Genomic DNA, 17,728 nt, shown 5'->3' on the forward strand with positions numbered 1-17,728 from the left:
TATGGGCGTGTCTTAAAATCTCAGAGGCATCTTCGGAAGCTTTTTTCAAGTCGAGAACGCGCAGAGAGCATAAATTGGCATAGGCCTTATAGAGAATGTAGAAAAACTCTAGATATGCCTTCTGGCTCTTATGATCTAGCTCAGTCTTACCCTGTGACTTTTTCAGGGTGGGTCTGGCTAGGGGCGGCATAGACCACTGTCATTTTAAAAATAATAAATAAAAGCTGTTGTTGTGCAGTGTAATGGTGTCAAACTGTTTATTTGCTTAAAATGCAAAGTGTGTGTGTGTGTGTGTGTGTGTGTGTGTGTGCGCGCGCGTGCGCGAGCTTGGGATGTTTGGGGTAGACGGTGTAGAACCCGCAATCAGGGGCCTGAGGCCCCTAAGCGACAGGTTGCTGTATAGACCCCCACACAGCAGGCAAATTTCATAACAAAATGAAATAGATGGCGTCATAATTATAATCCCCCCCCCACACACTTTGGGACCCTACTGCAGCCAGATCTAGCCTGTGCCTGGGGGCCCTCAGGCTGCAGCCATATCTAGCCTGTGCATTAATCCAGCCCTGCCTGCAACCTTCCGCTCTACGCTCCAGCTCAGCATAGGAGAAGCAGTATGATGCCTAGGCCTACCGCTGGGATAAAGGACCAGATCAATAGCTCAATGGCATGGAGGGTGGGGGTGGTGTTATCTAATGTTCTACTGCTGAACTCTGCTTGGCATCCTGCATTTGCTTTTTAATTGAAGATTTGATTGGCCATGGGCTGTGGGAGAGAGAGAAAAAAATGACTGAGTGTTGGGTAACATATGTAAGAGAGAGGAGTGGAGTTGGCTATGAGTGTGTGTGGACTGTGGGAGGCATACTGTATGTGTATATGTGATGTCGAGGGCATGGGGTTAGGGGGCTATGTGTGTGTGTGTGTGTGTGTGTGTGTGTGTGTGTGTGTGTGTGTGTGTGTGTGTGTGTGTGTGTGTGTGTGTGTGTGTGTGTGTGGAGCAGTGGTGAGGTGGGACTGTCAGCATCTTCCCCATCTGTGACCTGTCAAACTTGAATTGGAAAAGACATGGATGTTTTGGCATTAACCCCTTAGCGCAGAGCCTATGTTATAACCTTACTGTTACCAAAAGTGCCATGGCTATATTTGGCCCTTGGTACTGTCATAGCAATGTTGTTATGATGGAGTTGAGTATTTTTTTTTATTATTTTTTTAAATAGTGAATAGGCCCACCGTTGACCTCATCTGCAGACCTCTTGGAGCTTGAAAGACATTGTGTTATTTTTCCAAGGAACTTCTACCGCTTCTGTGATGTAGCCAAAAGATGCACACCGAGAGTGACCAAAAGCGAAGGTAGCTGAGGTTGTTGAAGAAGGTGTGCCAAGTATTTGTTTTTTATATTTTTTATATTTGATAAATGTTTTGATATTGACGTGTTTAATTTAGCTCACAGAGCGGCTCTGGTGTATGTTAATTGTGCGTTCCTGAGTGGTAACTTCCCAATAAGACATCTGCAGTCAGCCCTAGCTCGGTCAAACTACAAACATGGAGGGCCAAATATATCTGCCCACCTGTAAAAGATTTGAGTTAATAAACAGAGATATCCCAGAGTGGCAGACTGCGCAGGAAGGCCTCAGCTAGGTGCCACAGAACTGGATGAGAGTAAAAGCTGTCATGTGGTTTTGAGGTGCCAGATAAAAGCATTCTTTTCTGAGGCCCTAACTTACTGAAGAACTACTACCAACCACAAAACAAAACAAAAAACAAACAAACAAACAAACAAAATCCATTCTAATTGACTATTTTTTTTTCCTGACAGCTCCTATTCACACTCCATCCCTGTTGGTGGCGGTAATGAGCCTTTTTTTGTTACCTGAAGAAGCAGCGCAGAGAGGCCTTCTTATTCGATTACCCATAATCCTCTCTTTCTTTCTATGCCTGAATCGCCACGATGAAGTAAGTGCGCAGCGAGTTAGCATCCTTTATCATCTGAAGTCTTATCGTCCTTATCGCTCATAATAAACGCAAAATGACATTTTGCCACTAAATATTGTTTTGTTTTTCCAAATATTTTTTGAACACAGGGTCGAACTCTGCAGCTTCAGTGGTTACAAGATCTACCCCGGTCATGGGCGGCGCTATGCCAGAATTGACGGAAAGGTAAGCCGCTGTGTTCACATTACGAGTGATACAATTTAAGAGGTTCTCTTTTATTGACCCGTTTTTGTGTCTGTATAACGTGGTTACTGGTTCTTCGTGAATGCTCGAGAGTAAACCAGTGTAATTACCCGTTGGTTCGAGCATTGAATGCCCCAGTCAAAGTTGCATAGGTGCCGCCATGTTTGGCTACCAACCGGTGGTAGCATTTTAGCTCTCACTTCTGGTTTGTTTTATTCCACTATTTGGAGCTCTGTGCTACTATGTCCTTCTAAAGGGAGGAAACTAAACGAGTCTTTCCCCCTGTCACACTACCGCCGGATTAAACGGTGTGAAGCTTCCCTGTCAAACGACCATGGGGTAGTGGCTAAGCATGTATGTTGTCGTATGCTAAGTGATGACCATTGCATAGTAGTAAATGCTTCTATTCCGTGTTGTGTAGAGAGGATGGCATAACCGCAAACACGTTTGCAGAGTGCACAAGGCTCAATACATAACACTTTGGGATGTTTTGCTGTTGATCTTATGAAAGCAGTTGTGCTACGGAGACGTGAGTCTATGCAGTTTGTGAAAGTGAGCGTGTGTGTTGGCGTTGGTACATTGTAACATTTCTATTAACAGTCTGGAAGATGGATGCATTCTGTTGTGATCTATTCGTAATCAAGCAGGAAGTGATGCGTGAGACTGCATGTATTCATGTCAGAGGCTCCTTATAAATGTGCATTCGTTCCAGCTCCTGTCTGCTGGAGACGAGGCAAAGAAATGAGTACAGGTATATGCAATTGAAAAGTTGATACGTCTGATGCCAAACTGACTGAGCTCATTACTTTTGATGCTCGTGCAGGCGAACCTGTGTCCACCGCATTTGTAAATTCACTGATAGTTTTCAGTAAGGATGGTGGAACTCTGTTGTTTTTCATCAAAATGTCACTCAGCTGAAATATCTGCTGTATGCCTGCCACAGTGCAAGAGATGCGCTAGTCTTCCACCAATTGTCACAAGATTTTAATGCGTTTCTTTCAAATGATCAACTGATGACCAACCGGTTTGACTAAAATGATCAATGCTTGGGTTTAAACGTGTTGCCATTCTTCCCTCACTACTCAGAAAGTAACAGAACATCCCTGATGGTTTTGCTAAAAGCTGATGATTCAAGAGATTTGATGACCTCAAGTTAGTCCTTATCTAGGAACTGTTGATGTATCTTGCTGTGTCCTCCTCCTATGCTGGCAGGTATTCCAGTTCCTGAATGCCAAGTGCGAGTCCGCCTTCCTGGCCAAGAGGAATCCCAGGCAGATCAACTGGACTGTGCTTTACAGACGTAAGCACAAGAAGGGACAGTCTGTAAGTATCATTTGTTTGGAGATGTCTTTACATTGCACAGATCAGAGGTTGATATTGGCACCAACCAAATGCTGGTAAAAAATTGGCTGTGACGAGTAACGATTTCAGTCTCACTGACCACTTTGACAGCTAGCCTATCCTTTGGTGTGACAAATCACAATAGTTGCATCAATTATTTGTATTTTTAGGCAAGAATATACTAAAGAGAAAAACACTGCTGACATAACAGCAGAAAGGCTGAAAGACGTGTGACTTGGGAAAACCTTTTCACACCAATGCGTACTATGCTTTTCCAGGTTAACGTGATCATTTAGTGTTACGGTGTACTCCCCAATTATTTCTACCTAGATATTCCCTGCAGTCTTGGTTATTTCAGAGTAGTCAAAACCTAAACAAGTTTTTTTCTTCTTCTCAATTGTGCTTTACAGGAAGATGTGGCGAAGAAACGCACTCGTAGGGCCGTGAAGTTCCAGAGGGCCATTACTGGAGCATCACTGGCTGAGATCATGGCCAAGAGGAACCAGAAGCCAGAGGTCCGCAAGGCCCAAAGGGAGCAGGCAATCAGGTGAGTGTTTTTGCAAGGACCCGCACACCTTGAATGTTTGTCAGCCGGTGCAGCATTTCGGGGTACTATAGACTCATGTTGTCTAAGTGTTGAACAGTGCAACACTTTTGCGGTTTCACCACTTTAATCTTGGCTATGCAGTTGGATGCTGCTCAGAAACAGAAGGTTTGCTGCCCCCAAAAGGACTGTGCCTGAAGCTCCTTGGAGCAGTGCACTTACCCTGGGTTGCTTACTAGTGGACAAAATTTTGCTGCCTTTTAATTTTGTTCATTTAGTGAACAACTCATTTCGCTTGTGCTTCGCCAGGTTCACTTTTACCAATTGGAAATTGCATTGCAAACATCAAAGTAGGTAACACAGATAGCAAGTATGGTAACGAGAAATGCACCCTGTGGTCTTGCCATACCCATCTTCTGTTTTCATTTGCACAGAGGGCCTGGAATTGTTAATGGTGAAACTGTTATTGGTTTGGATTGTCCTACTTTACCCAATCTGCCCTAGCCTGGGAACTCCCATGCTGCCTTTAGTTCTACACAGTCGTTCCGATCTGAAAGACCGTATGGGGACTGTGGGCCTTTCTCAAAACCTAGGACGGTGTCCTTCCAAGTGTGTCAGCCTAATTAGTCACACCCAGTGATTGGATACTGTTTGATGAACTCTACAGAATATCCAATCACTGGGTGTGACTAATAAAGAGTATCCAAATCACTGGGTGTGACTAATTAGGCTGATACACTTGGAAGGACACTGTCCTAGGTTCTGAGAAGGGCCCTATGACTCATAATGGACCAAATTATGGTCCCTGTCTCCGTCCAATCAGAGCAGGGAAGCGTAATAATGGCGAAGTATTCTGCCCCCTAACAGAATTTACAATAGGCAGGCCACCAGACCCAATTTCACTTGTGATTCAGTCTGGTGGTAACCAGGCAAAATCTGCCCCATCCTTTCCCTGCTCAATGACTGATGGCAAGATGAGTAATCTTGTCCCAGTCTAAGACCCGATCCAGTCCTAGTGTGGAGGGAATTGAGTGGAAGTTTACAGAGAAACTTCTGTCTGGAACCTGACTGAATTTCTTAATAGGACGGCTCCATAGCCATGTTGGTAAATGCATACCAGTTTTAGATGTGTCCTGGATTGTAATTTTTTTGGACTGGTGTAAGAAACCGTTTGCATAACGAACAAATTGATGGGCTGAAGTGTCCCTTTTTTAGTCAAGACTTCTATTAAGCAACGAGATGCAGCATGGTCTAACGGGCACATCTTTCATCGAAGTCAAATTTCCCAATGAGCAGGTTACAGGCTGAGATGTACACTATATTGCCAAAAGTAGTGAGTCTCCAGCCTTAACTCGCATATGAATTTCAGCACCATCCCTTTACTAACCCATAGGGTTCAATATGATGACTCAGATTTTACAGATATTGAAACTTCAACTCTTCTTGGAAGGTCCAGAAGGTTGAGGAAAGTGTATATGTTTTTTGAAAAGTGCATTGCTGAGGTCACACTTACCTTGGTTGAGAAGGCCTGGCTCTCAGTCTCCGCTACAAGTCATCCCAAAGCTGTTCAATTTGGTTCAGATCTGGACTCTGTGCAGGCCAGTCAACACTACTGTATCTGAAGCTTTGCATTGCTCTTAGTGATCTATGGCGTGGCTGCAGCTGCTCGCCCATGGAAACCCATTCCATGAAGCCCTCTGTGTACTGTACGTGGGCAAAGCTGAAGGTCATATGAAGGAAGTTTGAAGCTCTGTAGCATTTGACCAAAGAAACTGGATCTAACCAAGAAACGTCATTTTGTTTCTTTTCCGGTATCCACTTTATGTCGGGTGAACGCCCCTTTAGGAGACCTTCGGTTAGGAGACCTTCGGAGTCCTGAGGTTGAGAATAAATCAAGTCCCCTTAGCGCTGTAGATGGCGGTAGCGCATGTCTTGGAGGGGACAACGCCCCCTTAGGAGACCCAACTTGAGCCCACGCTTTTGCATTGAGTGGGCGTGGTTTGTGTTATCTTTCTCTTATCCAGTATTTTTGATTTGACTGCAGAAAGCCAGTGAACTCTTTGCTCTGTGCACCTCAGAATCCACTCAACCCTCTTGTCTGTTCATGTGGCCTACCGCTTTGTGGTTGAGTTGCTGTTTCCAAACTTCCATTTTCTTAAAGCTGACAGGTGACACTGGAATATTTAGTAGCAAGGAAGAGGGAAGTCCATTCTTTCACAAATGTATGTCAATAGTCTGCATGCCTAGGTGCTTGTTTCTACCCATTCTTGGGAATCTGGGTGATTTCTGGATCATTCGTAGGTCAATCGTCCGTCTTGTATTGTGTAGTTGGGTAACCACAAGCCACTTTATTTTGCAGCCATATGACTGTCAGCTGCTGAGGTGATCAAAACTATTTTATATCCTGTCGCCCCTCGTGAGTTAACTGCACAATTGAAGCAGTGCTACGGAGCGCATCCTTTCTTCCACCTTAGGCGCGCATTATCCTTCTGAGTTTGTCATCCACAGTTCGGTTTCTGGTGTCCTACGGTGAGCACTCTGCTCACATCCAACCCTGGGGGATTTATTGTGCCAGTTGTCAGATGTGAACTTTTAAAACCCTGCAATTCTTTTACAGTGTGTGCCAGAGCCGAGCTGAATACCTACCTGTGACTGAAAATATTGCAAAGTGTGTGCCCGGCAGCCATGGCTTAGTGGTTAGAGATGGGCTTTGATTTCCACCCTTCAACTTCCTACCGCACTCCATGGCTGAGTTGTTCTTGAACAAGGCACCTAACCTAATAGGCACATTGATCCAGGGACTGTAACCAATACTCTGTAACATGACAGTAACTTTGGATATAGGCACAAGTGTTATGTATATGGTCATTATAGCATAATCAGCATAGTTTGACCAACATCAGATTGATTCTTATTCGAGAGTTGAGGACATGCATAAATTGCAGTGACCTAAAATGATTGGCATGAATGCATTTCTGTACTCAAAATATTTTGTTTCCCTACAGGGCTGCTAAGGAGGCAAAGAAGGCTAAGCAGACAACAAAGAAGCCCTCAACAGGAAGCACCAAGGTAATCTTGCTTGTATTCACTCACATTGGCCTCGTGCCATTTAGTTCTTCTGAATGAAACTTAATTTCACTTGCATCATGTAAACGCCTCACAATTTGTAATTGAATTAAAGCGCAATACAAACTATAACTATTTAATTCTGATTAATTTGGACTTTAAAAAATCTTATAAACATGGCCAGTGTTACTATGGGGGTTTGTGAAATGGTCCATATGCTAATCAGCCTTTTCTGGTGTCCAGAACGTTCTAATGGGGTGCATGGTTTATTTACATTTGAAGCAGTCTTGACATGCTCAAAGTTAGTCAGGCAGCCCAATCCCCTAGCTTTCCCGAACATCGTCTCTCTACCTGTCAACTCTGTCACAGCTTTCAGCTCTTGAGGGTGCTCTTCAATAAGTTGTCCCATTTACCTCAATGGAGTTGCATTCTGCACTTGATATCCCCTGTAATGCTGAATTTGCTATCCGCAGTGCTTGTTGTATTTGCTACCAACGTGTTGAGTTATTAATTTATAAATGTTTGTTAAACTGACAAATGTCCCTTTTGTACTCCCATGTCCAGGCTCCTACCAAGGCAGCACCCAAACAGAAGATTGCCAAGCCCATGAAAGTCAACGCCCCCCGTGTTGGAGGAAAACGTTAATATTCTGAGTCCTTATTAATAAAATACTCGGAGGAAACACAGCTTTTGTCTGTCTTTAATAGTGGAAAGTGGTCTTGTTTTATGGAGCTGATTTAATTTAGGCTAGTAAAGTCACCATTTGTGGTTGATTATTGTGATTTAATGTCACAATCTGGCTGCATTGATTAAATGTCGGTTAAGTTATGTATGTGTATGGGTGCAGTTATCAGTTTTGCAATTGTCGAGATTCAGTGTGGTTTTCCAACTTCAGATTAAATCTGTAGAACGAGAAACACCACTGGGAAGAAGGGAGCAAAATGGGAGCAAGTGACATTCAGATATTCAAATTTGTTTTCATAGTACATTGAAGTCATCCACCTTGTTAAATGGCTAAACGATGGTAAAGAGCCCCCTGTGATTGGTATTGATGTGTGTTGGACACAGTGAAGTATATACTAACCAATAATGGTAATTATTTGGACTGGTTAAGTTCAGTAAGAAAAAAAAGTGATCTAGTCAAGACCTCTTAGTCCATGACCAAGACAAACAAGACCGGAAGATGTGGAACTCTAGACCAATATACAAGTCGGAGCGAGATGAGAACACACTACCATTAGAGTGCAAGAGACATGTTCACACACTTGAATAAGTGAACAAACATCACCAGTGAAACTGAGCTGCTGGGCCTAAATTAAGCATGACTTAATTTTAAACAACACAGTACTCCACAGCATATCTTTGTCTGTCGTGTTATGGTGAACATGACTGACTTGGTCCAGCTGCTACACCGGCGACTGGGGTTTGATTCTGGCCCGAGGTCATTTGCAGAAGCCTCACTGGCTGTGTCCATTATTTTCCTTTCTCATTCCTGTACTGTCATCAATGCCTGAAAAGCCCTATATAAGAACAAAACTGGTTTATGCACAAATGACTTCAAGACACACACACTTGGGCTTGTATGCCCAAGGGTTGCACCCAGGGGTTGAATGTGGCCTGGCTGGGTCATTTCCCGTCCCTACCCCATCTCTCCACATTCGCTTCCTGTCTCTCTTCACTGTCCTATCTTGAGTATAACACTGGAAAAAAAAGTCACGAAAGTTTGTTCTAGAGCCAAAACCAATAGGCTTGGCCAGGTGTGGGGCCTGGAGAGGGCCTTCATGGCCCCGGAGGATTTTATCCGGCCCCTGATAAAAATTTTATTCACATGAAATGTGACATGTTTTGTAAAGGAATTACATTTGCAATACACATTATATGAGACGGTGGGGTCTATTTCAAAGGCAGCTGCCGTCAATGTAGGCCTAAAGTGCTGGGGTAAATCCTGGTTTGTGTTTATACGGCCCTTGGAGGAATTTGAAGTAGTGGCCCCTCGATTGACAGACTAACAGAAACACATGTGTTTGGTTAATATAACGCCGGTCCAGATGGGGGCGCAAATACCATAAAATCGGAAGAAAGAACATGTCTGAACATGTTGTCGCTGACTTCACACTTCTGAATGTAACCGGAAGTTTTGGACAGACACGGAAGAAACTACTTTCACTTGCACCATAGAGAATTCTTTCAAAGGGCTTTACATTTATTGGAAATTTATATTCCTCTAATCATCTGACAACCACAAGTGGCAGACGGACCGGCGTAAGTAGCTTAATAAAAGCATGTTATATTTCGAAGCGGTGAGCCGTAGGCCTATAATCATGAAACTGCAAAACTCCCTCTCTCTCTTTCGTTTCATCTTAGTGGTCAAAGTATCTCTGCAAAACAAAGACAAAATGTATTGGACATACTGCCAACTTTGTGCAGAAGGGTTTTTTTCTACTCTATATTTCATGGCGAACCTTGTTATGAATTATGGACTTTAATTTGTTGAGCTGGAGATAGTTTTCAACAAGAACAATATCTTTGTCTCTCTCTCTATTCTAAGGAAAATCAGAAAAACTAAGGATTGTGCCATATATACAGTAGTGCATAATTGTGTACTTTTTGTGTGTGTATTATTTATTTAATTGCAATTGATGACCTACAATTAATTTCTCTTCAAGTGTTTGCCATTGGTTTTTGAGTCATTGCAGCTCACAAGCAAAACAGTCTTTGGTCAACAAATAGTTTAGGTAGATGCCTGTATGTCATATGGTATTAATGTAAATTTGAGAGCTGGTTAAGTGCAGCAGATGTTGTATTGTCTGTGCATTGATGTGCCCAACTCTTACTTTCCCTGCAGACCACACAGTCAAAGATTTAAAGCGGTTGGCTACTGTACCATTTTTGTAAATAACCCCATATTTCACCTCTAATTCTGTAAAATAATTGAGTTTGACCTCTCCTGTTCTTCCTGCCGTTCTCTGAGTCTGGCACTGCAAATTTTACCTCCAAGCTAGCAATACCCAGAGAGTGAGAGTCATACCTAGAAAACGACTGGAAGTACAGGAGAAAGGTAAAACTCATTTATAAGCTTATTTCCAAAAATGACACGGTGTCGCTTTAGCAGATGGTTCATAGAAAAAAGCTGACTGTCCTCCTTAGTGTCTATGAGAAGTGCACTGTATTATTTATCATTTATTGTTTTTAATTTCCTGTGTTTCTTATTTCAGGTTTTGCCCAAATATGGAGGGAAACTCAAAAGGAGGCCCTGGTGCTGAAGACAGAGTGGCTGACCATGTGCCTTTCATTCACCTTTGTTCTACCCTTGAAAAAATCCAAAGGGCAAAAACACGTCCAGACAAAGTGAAGTATTTGAAGGACTTTGTAGATTCCTGGAGGAAATTTCATGCTGCTTTACACAAACAGGAGTCAAAGACTACAGACTCATTCTACTCTGCCATGCGCCTCATCGTCCCTTCCTTTGAGAGAGAGAGGATGGCGTACGGAATCAAGGAGAATATGCTGGCCAAACTCTACATAGACGTTTTGGGCCTTCCAAAGGCTGGATCAGAGGCAAACAAACTCCTCAATTATCGTGCTCCGACGACCTCTCAGGAAGAGGCAGGGGACTTTGCAGCCATGGCTTACTTTGTCTTGAAGAAGCGCTGCAACAACCAGGGAGAGCTCACCGTCAGACAGGTGAACAACTTCCTCGACTCTGTTGCGATTCACAACGGCAAAAAGCAGAAAGACCAGGTCAGAAAGAACCTTCTCCATCTCATCACTCAGACTTCTGCCTTGGAACAGAAATGGCTGATCCGTATGATCTTGAAGGACATGAAGCTTGGCATAAGCAAGGAAACGGTGCTCCAGGTCTTCCACAGGGACGCTGCGGAGCTTTACAATGTCTCAACCGACCTGAGCAAGGTGTGTCTGCAGCTACACGACCCTGCGGTGTCCCTCAGCGAAGTCTCCATCGGGATCTTCTCTGCCTTCAAGCCCATGCTGGCAGCTGTGGCCAACATCCATCAGGTGGAGAAACAGATGAATGGCAAGGTCTTTTTCGTCGAGACAAAACTAGACGGCGAACGCATCCAAATGCACAAAGACGGAGACGTGTACAAGTACTACACCAGAAATTCTTTCGAGTATTCCGAGCACTTTGGTACTTCCCCGGTTCAGGGCTCCCTCACTCCTTACATCCACAATGTTTTCAAACCTCACGTAGTGCAGTGTATCCTGGACGGTGAGATGATGGCCTACAACCCAATGACCGAGACACTGACGCAAAAAGGTAGCAGATTTGACATAAAGAAGTTAATGGATGATTCAGAGATGCGAACGTGTTTTTGTGTTTTTGACATACTTCTTCTGAACGACCAGAAATTTGCAAATGAGCCTCTCAAAAAGCGCCACGAAATCCTCTTGCAAACTCTTACGCCAGTGAAAGGTCGGATCCAGCTTGTCTCCAGATTCGAGGTCAGCACCACACAGGAGGTCGTCAGTGCCCTCAATGAAGCCATCGACAATCGGGAAGAAGGAATCATGGTGAAGGACCCCATGTCCATCTACAAACCAGACAAACGTGGGGAAGGATGGTTGAAGATCAAACCAGAGTACGTCGATGGCCTCATGGATGAGATGGACTTGCTGATTGTTGGTGGTTACTGGGGAAAAGGCAGACGAGGAGGGATGATGTCCCACTTCCTGTGTGCTGTGGCAGAAACGCCCCCTCCCGGGGAGAAGCCATCAGTCTTCCACACCATCACACGGATTGGTTCTGGCTACACGATGAACGAGTTATACAACCTTGGACTGAAGCTGGCGAAACACTGGAAGGTGTACCGCAAAAGTGACCCTCCCGCCGCTATACTGTGCGCCACTGAGAAACCTGAGGTGTACATTGAGCCATCAAAGTCTGTCATCATCCAAGTCAAGGCAGCTGAGATTGTGACCAGTGACATGTACAAGACGAACTGCACACTGCGCTTCCCTCGCATAGAAAGGATTCGGGACGACAAAGAGTGGCACCAGTGCATGACCTTAAATGAGCTGAATCAATATCAGAGCAAAGCATCTGGAAAACTGGCTTCCAGACACTTTCACATGCAGGAAGGGCAACCTGATAGGAAAAAGAGGAAGATCCTTCCTAAACTCAAGAAAGCTGTGGACGTGATTGGCCACTTCAAGTCTCAGGACCTGTCTGCCATAACGAAGGAATCAGACATGTTTGAAGATGTAGAGTTCTGTGTTATTAACGGCAGTGAGGAACACTCCAAATCGGAGCTGGAGAAAAGTCTGGCGCGATGTGGCGGAATTGTGGTGCAAAACCCTGGCAACGACACATACTGTATTATCGCAGGGGTCGAGAATATGAGGGTGAAAAACCTCATCTCCGCTGATCAACACGACATTGTCTGGGCCAGCTGGCTTCTGGAATGCTTGCACCAGATGCAGGTGGTCCCGTGGCAACCAAGGCATATGATCCACACGTCCCCATCCACACGGGAGCACTTTGCCCAGGAATATGACCCATACGGGGACAGCTATTTCGTCGAGACAGATCCACCGCAACTCAGGGAGGTTTTCAGCAGGATATCCAACACAGACCTGGAATACTTCTGTGTAGGGGAGGTGGAAGAGAAGTGTGGTTGGGGTGACGTGCCAACAAGCCTCTTCAGGCCCATCACAGCCTATGTGGATCGCTGCACAGACATCCACGACCCTACGAGTGCTACTCCAGGTTCTTGCTTGGACACGTGTTCACTCGAGTTCCGGTTTCATGGAGGTACTGTAGTGGACAGGCTTGAAGAAGGCATCACTCACGTCATTGTTGCAGAAGACACAAGAGTTCTGGTGATGAGGACACTCCGACGACAATTTAAGAGGAAATTTAAGATTGTGAGAGACTCGTGGGTTACTGACTCCATCCAAGCTGGCCATCTACAAAATGATGTGGACTACTTGATGTGAGAATATAGAGAAGTACGAAGACCAAAATATAAGGTTGAAGGTCTACATGTTCTTGTTCACATTTTGTAACAGCATAATAGGGTTTATAAAGAAGGGATAAGGACAGGTGTGTGTGTGTACAATATGACTGATGGTGCAACTAATATACGTAAAGAATACATCTTGAGCAGCACATTTTTGTACTTTCACAAGATTTAAATAAAAATGACTCTTTTTTCCCCCTTTGTTTATGTGATGCATATTCACGGCTCGAGTTTAAAAGTCCTTTATTTAGGGGAAAAGATGTTGCTTGAAATATTTATCCTGGGCCCTCACTTACCACCACTAGTGTGCAGATACTAGTCCTCTTTTTTGCTGCATGAGTGACATTTATAATGTGATTTATTTTCATCAACTCAACTCAAAGTTATTTATGAAGCCCATTTCATACACAAGAAGGTAACAGAGTGTGCTTTACATAGTAATGATAAAGCATTGTAATTTACAATTTGTAAATATGGAATTTAGACAAAATATAAAACTGCAAACGATATGTATTCTAAAACAATGTGAGAATGGTGTTAAACCTAACTACAAAGAGTTCACAACATAAGTGTAAATGAAATAACAGTAATAACAACTCTAATAAAACAATAGTATACAGTGTATTAATGGAAAGCATTAGCAAGAAATTTGGTTTTAAATCTGGAATTAAATGTGAATAAATTGAGAGCAGTGTTTATGTCTAATGGAAGGAGGTTCCAAGTCGGACAGCATAACAGCTTGTGTCCATATAATATGGAAAATAAAGCATGCATATAAATATGATTGGATGTGGAATTGTACTGTTACAGATGTCTGGCAGAGGTGGGGAACCCTTTGCTTTAGAAGGGCCACTTACAAAGTCTATGAATACAAACGAGGATTTCTCCCTGTAGCCTACTTCAGGTATATTGACAACAGTCCCCACCTTCACCAGGTCCCCTGAAAATAGAACTTAAGTTTTTTGTAAATGTAAATGCTAAGATTGCCTAACAAAACGGCATATTTCATGTGAAATCGCATAATAGAACAATTAAGTTGGGGGCAGATAAAACGGCCTCACATTTTTGGAGCCTGTCTGTGAGGTAGGAGTAGGGTCCTTAATCATTATGTGATAGAAAAACGAGCAATAAGGCCCTCTTCCTTGCATGAATATAATAACCTTGCTGCTGCATTTTGAAGGACTTGGTTTTTGGGCAAGGCCAATGAAAAGGTCATTACAATAATCCACCCTACTGATGAATACATTTGTCTTGTTCTGGTGACGAAGTTAAAAAAAAAAAAAAAATCTCTGTTCAGATGGAGAATATGTTGGGCCATCCAATAATTATTCATTTCACTGTCACACTGATAGACCCCATTGGGGGGCGTATAGGTCTCTAATTTCTACCCATTGCTAGTTAATGTGTACACCTGTAGGTAAAATGGATTCACAATGAGTGTTTCCTCATAACTGGACAGGCTGGTGTCACAGAAGTATGGAGTTGCATTGCATTGTTTCAGTGTTACCCTTGTTTTTGGAGCAGTGTGCTTTGGGTAGAAGTGGTCAACCTAAGGTAAATGTCAGGCGTACGTTCCATTTTGTGCTACCTCTTTTGTCCACCAGAGGGCTCTAGAGACAGCTGAATGACCGAGCCTTCTAGATCTTGGGCTCTGTTTACGGCTGCCTTTGCAGAACTACACACAACTACAAGAGCATCACACCAAACTAGCAAAGCGTTGTTGATAGCAAATTAAACGTGTTTAGCAGACGCTGTACACCTTTGTTTAAAAAAACAAACAAAAAACATCTGTGTTTTTTGTCTAAACTTGTCATTCACACAGACAAGGCTAATTCACACAGACACACACACACACACACACACACACACACACACACACACACACACACACACACTTCAATACACGAATAGGCCTATAAATAATGCACACTTTATTTTAGCTTGTGCTTTTCTTTGCACAATGTAGATCACACTTTCAGGGCCGGATTGATGCACATGCTAGGTATGGCTGCAGGGCCCCCCACTAGCCAGGGGCCCTCCAATTGGCCAACAGTGAAAAACTGCAGAATTGTGACAAGATGAAATACTAAAAAATGAATCTGTCATGTTCAGTACAGTTGGTAGACATGTTAGCCTTAATTGCTGGCTCAAAATTATGACAATTTGTAAGTCAATTTGTCATGAACTTAACCTTCCTGTGGGGCACACAGCAACCTGTTGCCTAGGCCCTGCACACTTTTCTCATAAATAGCCTACTTGTAATAAAAAAACACACAGAGAATGTGACTTCAATCATGGATGTTTTTTTATTTTCATCAACAAAAATTTGCAAGATATTTTTTGAAGCATCTCAAAACACAAGCACAAACAATTCAAGTCTACTGTACTTAAACTACAGGAAATTACTGAACAGACAAAATATCCATGAATGTGTATAGTTTTTCCAGCAAAGTGTTCATCATTTGGAAATTGTGTGCAAAGCCGAGAGTTGTGTTAACAGTCCTATGCCAAAAGAGTGTTGTGCAATGGATTGCATTGGTGCGTTTTGCAAAGTGTCTTTTATAAGTTGTAATAGCATTACAACTGAGTGCAAATCAGTTTTTGTGCTGTTAGTTATAGTTTTGCTGTTAGCTCAAGTGGTTCACATACTTTCAAGCAGCGGCGTATGCCATGGAGCACCCTCTGATGCTCTGAGTTCTTGATTGGCCACTGTCCATGGTGCTGAAGCCAAACCTAGTTCTATTCTACTAACTAGAATCTAGTAGAGAACTAGAGGAGGTTTGGCTTCAGTACCAGTACTGTCTGAAAGTATGTGAACCCCTTCAGCGAACAACAAAACTAACAGCACAAAAACTGATTTGCACTTTAAATAAATAATCAAGCCCATACTTTCCCGGGATCCATGTGAGGTCGGGTGAGCACCCCTGTAGGAGACCTTAGGAGACCTTTCGGAGACTTTAGGTTGAGAATAAATAGAATTCCCTTAGCGCTGATGGTGGTAGCGCACATCTTATGCAAGAAGGAGGGGACAATGCACCCTTAGTAGATGGAACTTGAGCACACTCCTTTGCACTGGCTAGAGGGGGTTTGATTTATCCTACTATTATTATATGGAGCTGGATGGTGTTGAAAGCTGATGAGAAGTATGTTATGAGACGGGTCTTGGAGCCATCAAGGTGTTTAAGAATGAGGTTCAGCAGACTTATGAATGTATCCTGGACCCGCCTGTTGATTCTGAATGTCAAGCAGGTTTGTCCTTAAATAATGTTCCCTTTATTAACCATCTTTCAAATGACTTCATTACAAGGAATTGGTGGAAGCCTGAAGTTACAGGCCCAGGGCAATTGACCCCTTTGTCCACCCTGACCCCCGCGGCGCCCCAACACACACACACACACACACACACACACACACACACACACACACACACACACACACACACACACACACACACACACACACACACACACACACACACACACACCACCTTTGATTATCTGTATAAAACCAAATGCGTGTGCATTTCCACAGTGGTAGATAAAATAAACACATAGGCCTACTGTATTTAAAAAATGCATACAAATGTCTAAAGCTGTTTTTTTTTGTCTGCAAGACGCTCCTGCTCCTTCCTCTGCCTTTCTAGGCTATCGACATAAAGCCCACTCTCTGTCTAGACAATCATTTACAAAATCATTTAGGCTAGACAAATCTCTTATGTGCGTATGGTGACAGTAGACCGTTCCCAAAATACAGTAGGCTACACTGGGAAACACAACACCAATCAAATCCCGGGTTTTGTAATGATAAACTGATCCTGCAGCCACAGCATGCGCGCGATAGGGCGACGACGTCACGGATTTGGCGCGCCCATCCTGTGCGTAGACGCACCAGACGACTCAACCCGCTTCCAGCCGTGATGGGGCTCCAGGTGTCGCCTAACCAGTGATGCCCAGGCCAGTCGAAGTGGTGAGGGACTCATTGCCTACCTGCATGGGGCAGTTCTTGTCATAGATGGACCAACCTGACCACACAGACAGATTGCGAGTAGAAAGCTATTCGGTAAGTGGTGATTCACTTCGATTCCAATTGCAAGACAACAAGATCCGTTGAAGGAAGACAGCATCTGGGCAGTGTTGGACCGTGGCGGCCCTGTCGTGCCGCTCGGCAGCTGTGTGAGACCGAATTCCTTGCCAAACAAATCATCCGTGCGATCTTATGTGCAGTGAAGTGATGTGTCTTATTTAGGTGTATCATATTGCGTTATCAGCGAGGCTCTCTTCTGATCTGCCGAAGGTCTTCAGCTATGGACTGAATGTGTTATTGCATACCTACTCCCAGTATGTTGTTGCCCGTACGCATGTGCACAAATTACAGTAGCCTAAATACCCGTCTGTAACACTGAATAAGAATGAACTCTGTTTCGTACCTAGACCTATTTTTTCATTACTGCGCATCGCTGGGCTTGCTTGCTTGCGTTACATTTCAGAAAATGTCAAGCATGTCCTTCAGTCTAACCAACGTCCACTTATCTATCCAGCGTGCTTTGCGTAACCCGGCCAGAATCATGCCGGAAAATCATTTCCCCCGGCATGTCGCATTATTGCTGTAGGCTAATCTTATGTAT

At 43.6% G+C, this 17,728-nt stretch overlaps 2 protein-coding genes across 2 annotated transcripts; both read left to right on the forward strand.

Moving 5' to 3' along the window:
- Positions 1–1,903: 1,903 nt before the first annotated feature.
- Positions 1,904–7,809, forward strand: rpl24 (ribosomal protein L24). Its single transcript, XM_063211595.1, has 6 exons — positions 1,904–1,950; positions 2,079–2,154; positions 3,385–3,495; positions 3,924–4,060; positions 7,063–7,126; positions 7,688–7,809. The coding sequence occupies exons 1-6, from the start codon at positions 1,946–1,948 to the stop codon at positions 7,766–7,768; spliced, it is 474 nt and encodes a 157-aa protein (XP_063067665.1). The 5' UTR covers positions 1,904–1,945; the 3' UTR covers positions 7,769–7,809.
- Positions 7,810–9,092: 1,283 nt separating this feature from the next.
- lig4 (ligase IV, DNA, ATP-dependent) lies at positions 9,093–13,298 on the forward strand. The gene is made up of 2 exons (XM_063211596.1): positions 9,093–9,385; positions 10,339–13,298. Exon 2 carries the CDS (start codon positions 10,352–10,354, stop codon positions 13,079–13,081), a length of 2,730 nt encoding a protein of 909 aa, XP_063067666.1. The 5' UTR covers positions 9,093–9,385; positions 10,339–10,351; the 3' UTR covers positions 13,082–13,298.
- Positions 13,299–17,728: the final 4,430 nt, after the last annotated feature.

This window comes from Engraulis encrasicolus, chromosome 12 (genome assembly GCF_034702125.1).
Source record: "Engraulis encrasicolus isolate BLACKSEA-1 chromosome 12, IST_EnEncr_1.0, whole genome shotgun sequence".
Lineage (NCBI taxonomy): Eukaryota > Metazoa > Chordata > Actinopteri > Clupeiformes > Engraulidae > Engraulis > Engraulis encrasicolus.

What these genes read in the sequence shown, in the direction of transcription:
- lig4 (XM_063211596.1), top strand. Translation starts at nt 10,352, where the DNA reads ATGGAGGGAAACTCAAAAGGAGGCCCTGGTGCTGAAGACAGAGTGGCT.
- rpl24 (XM_063211595.1), top strand. An exon ending in AGCACAAGAAGGGACAGTCT is followed by an intron (nt 3,496 to 3,923) that starts GTAAGTATCATT and finishes TGTGCTTTACAG; the next exon opens with GAAGATGTGGCGAAGAAACG. An exon ending in CAAAGGGAGCAGGCAATCAG is followed by an intron (nt 4,061 to 7,062) that starts GTGAGTGTTTTT and finishes GTTTCCCTACAG; the next exon opens with GGCTGCTAAGGAGGCAAAGA.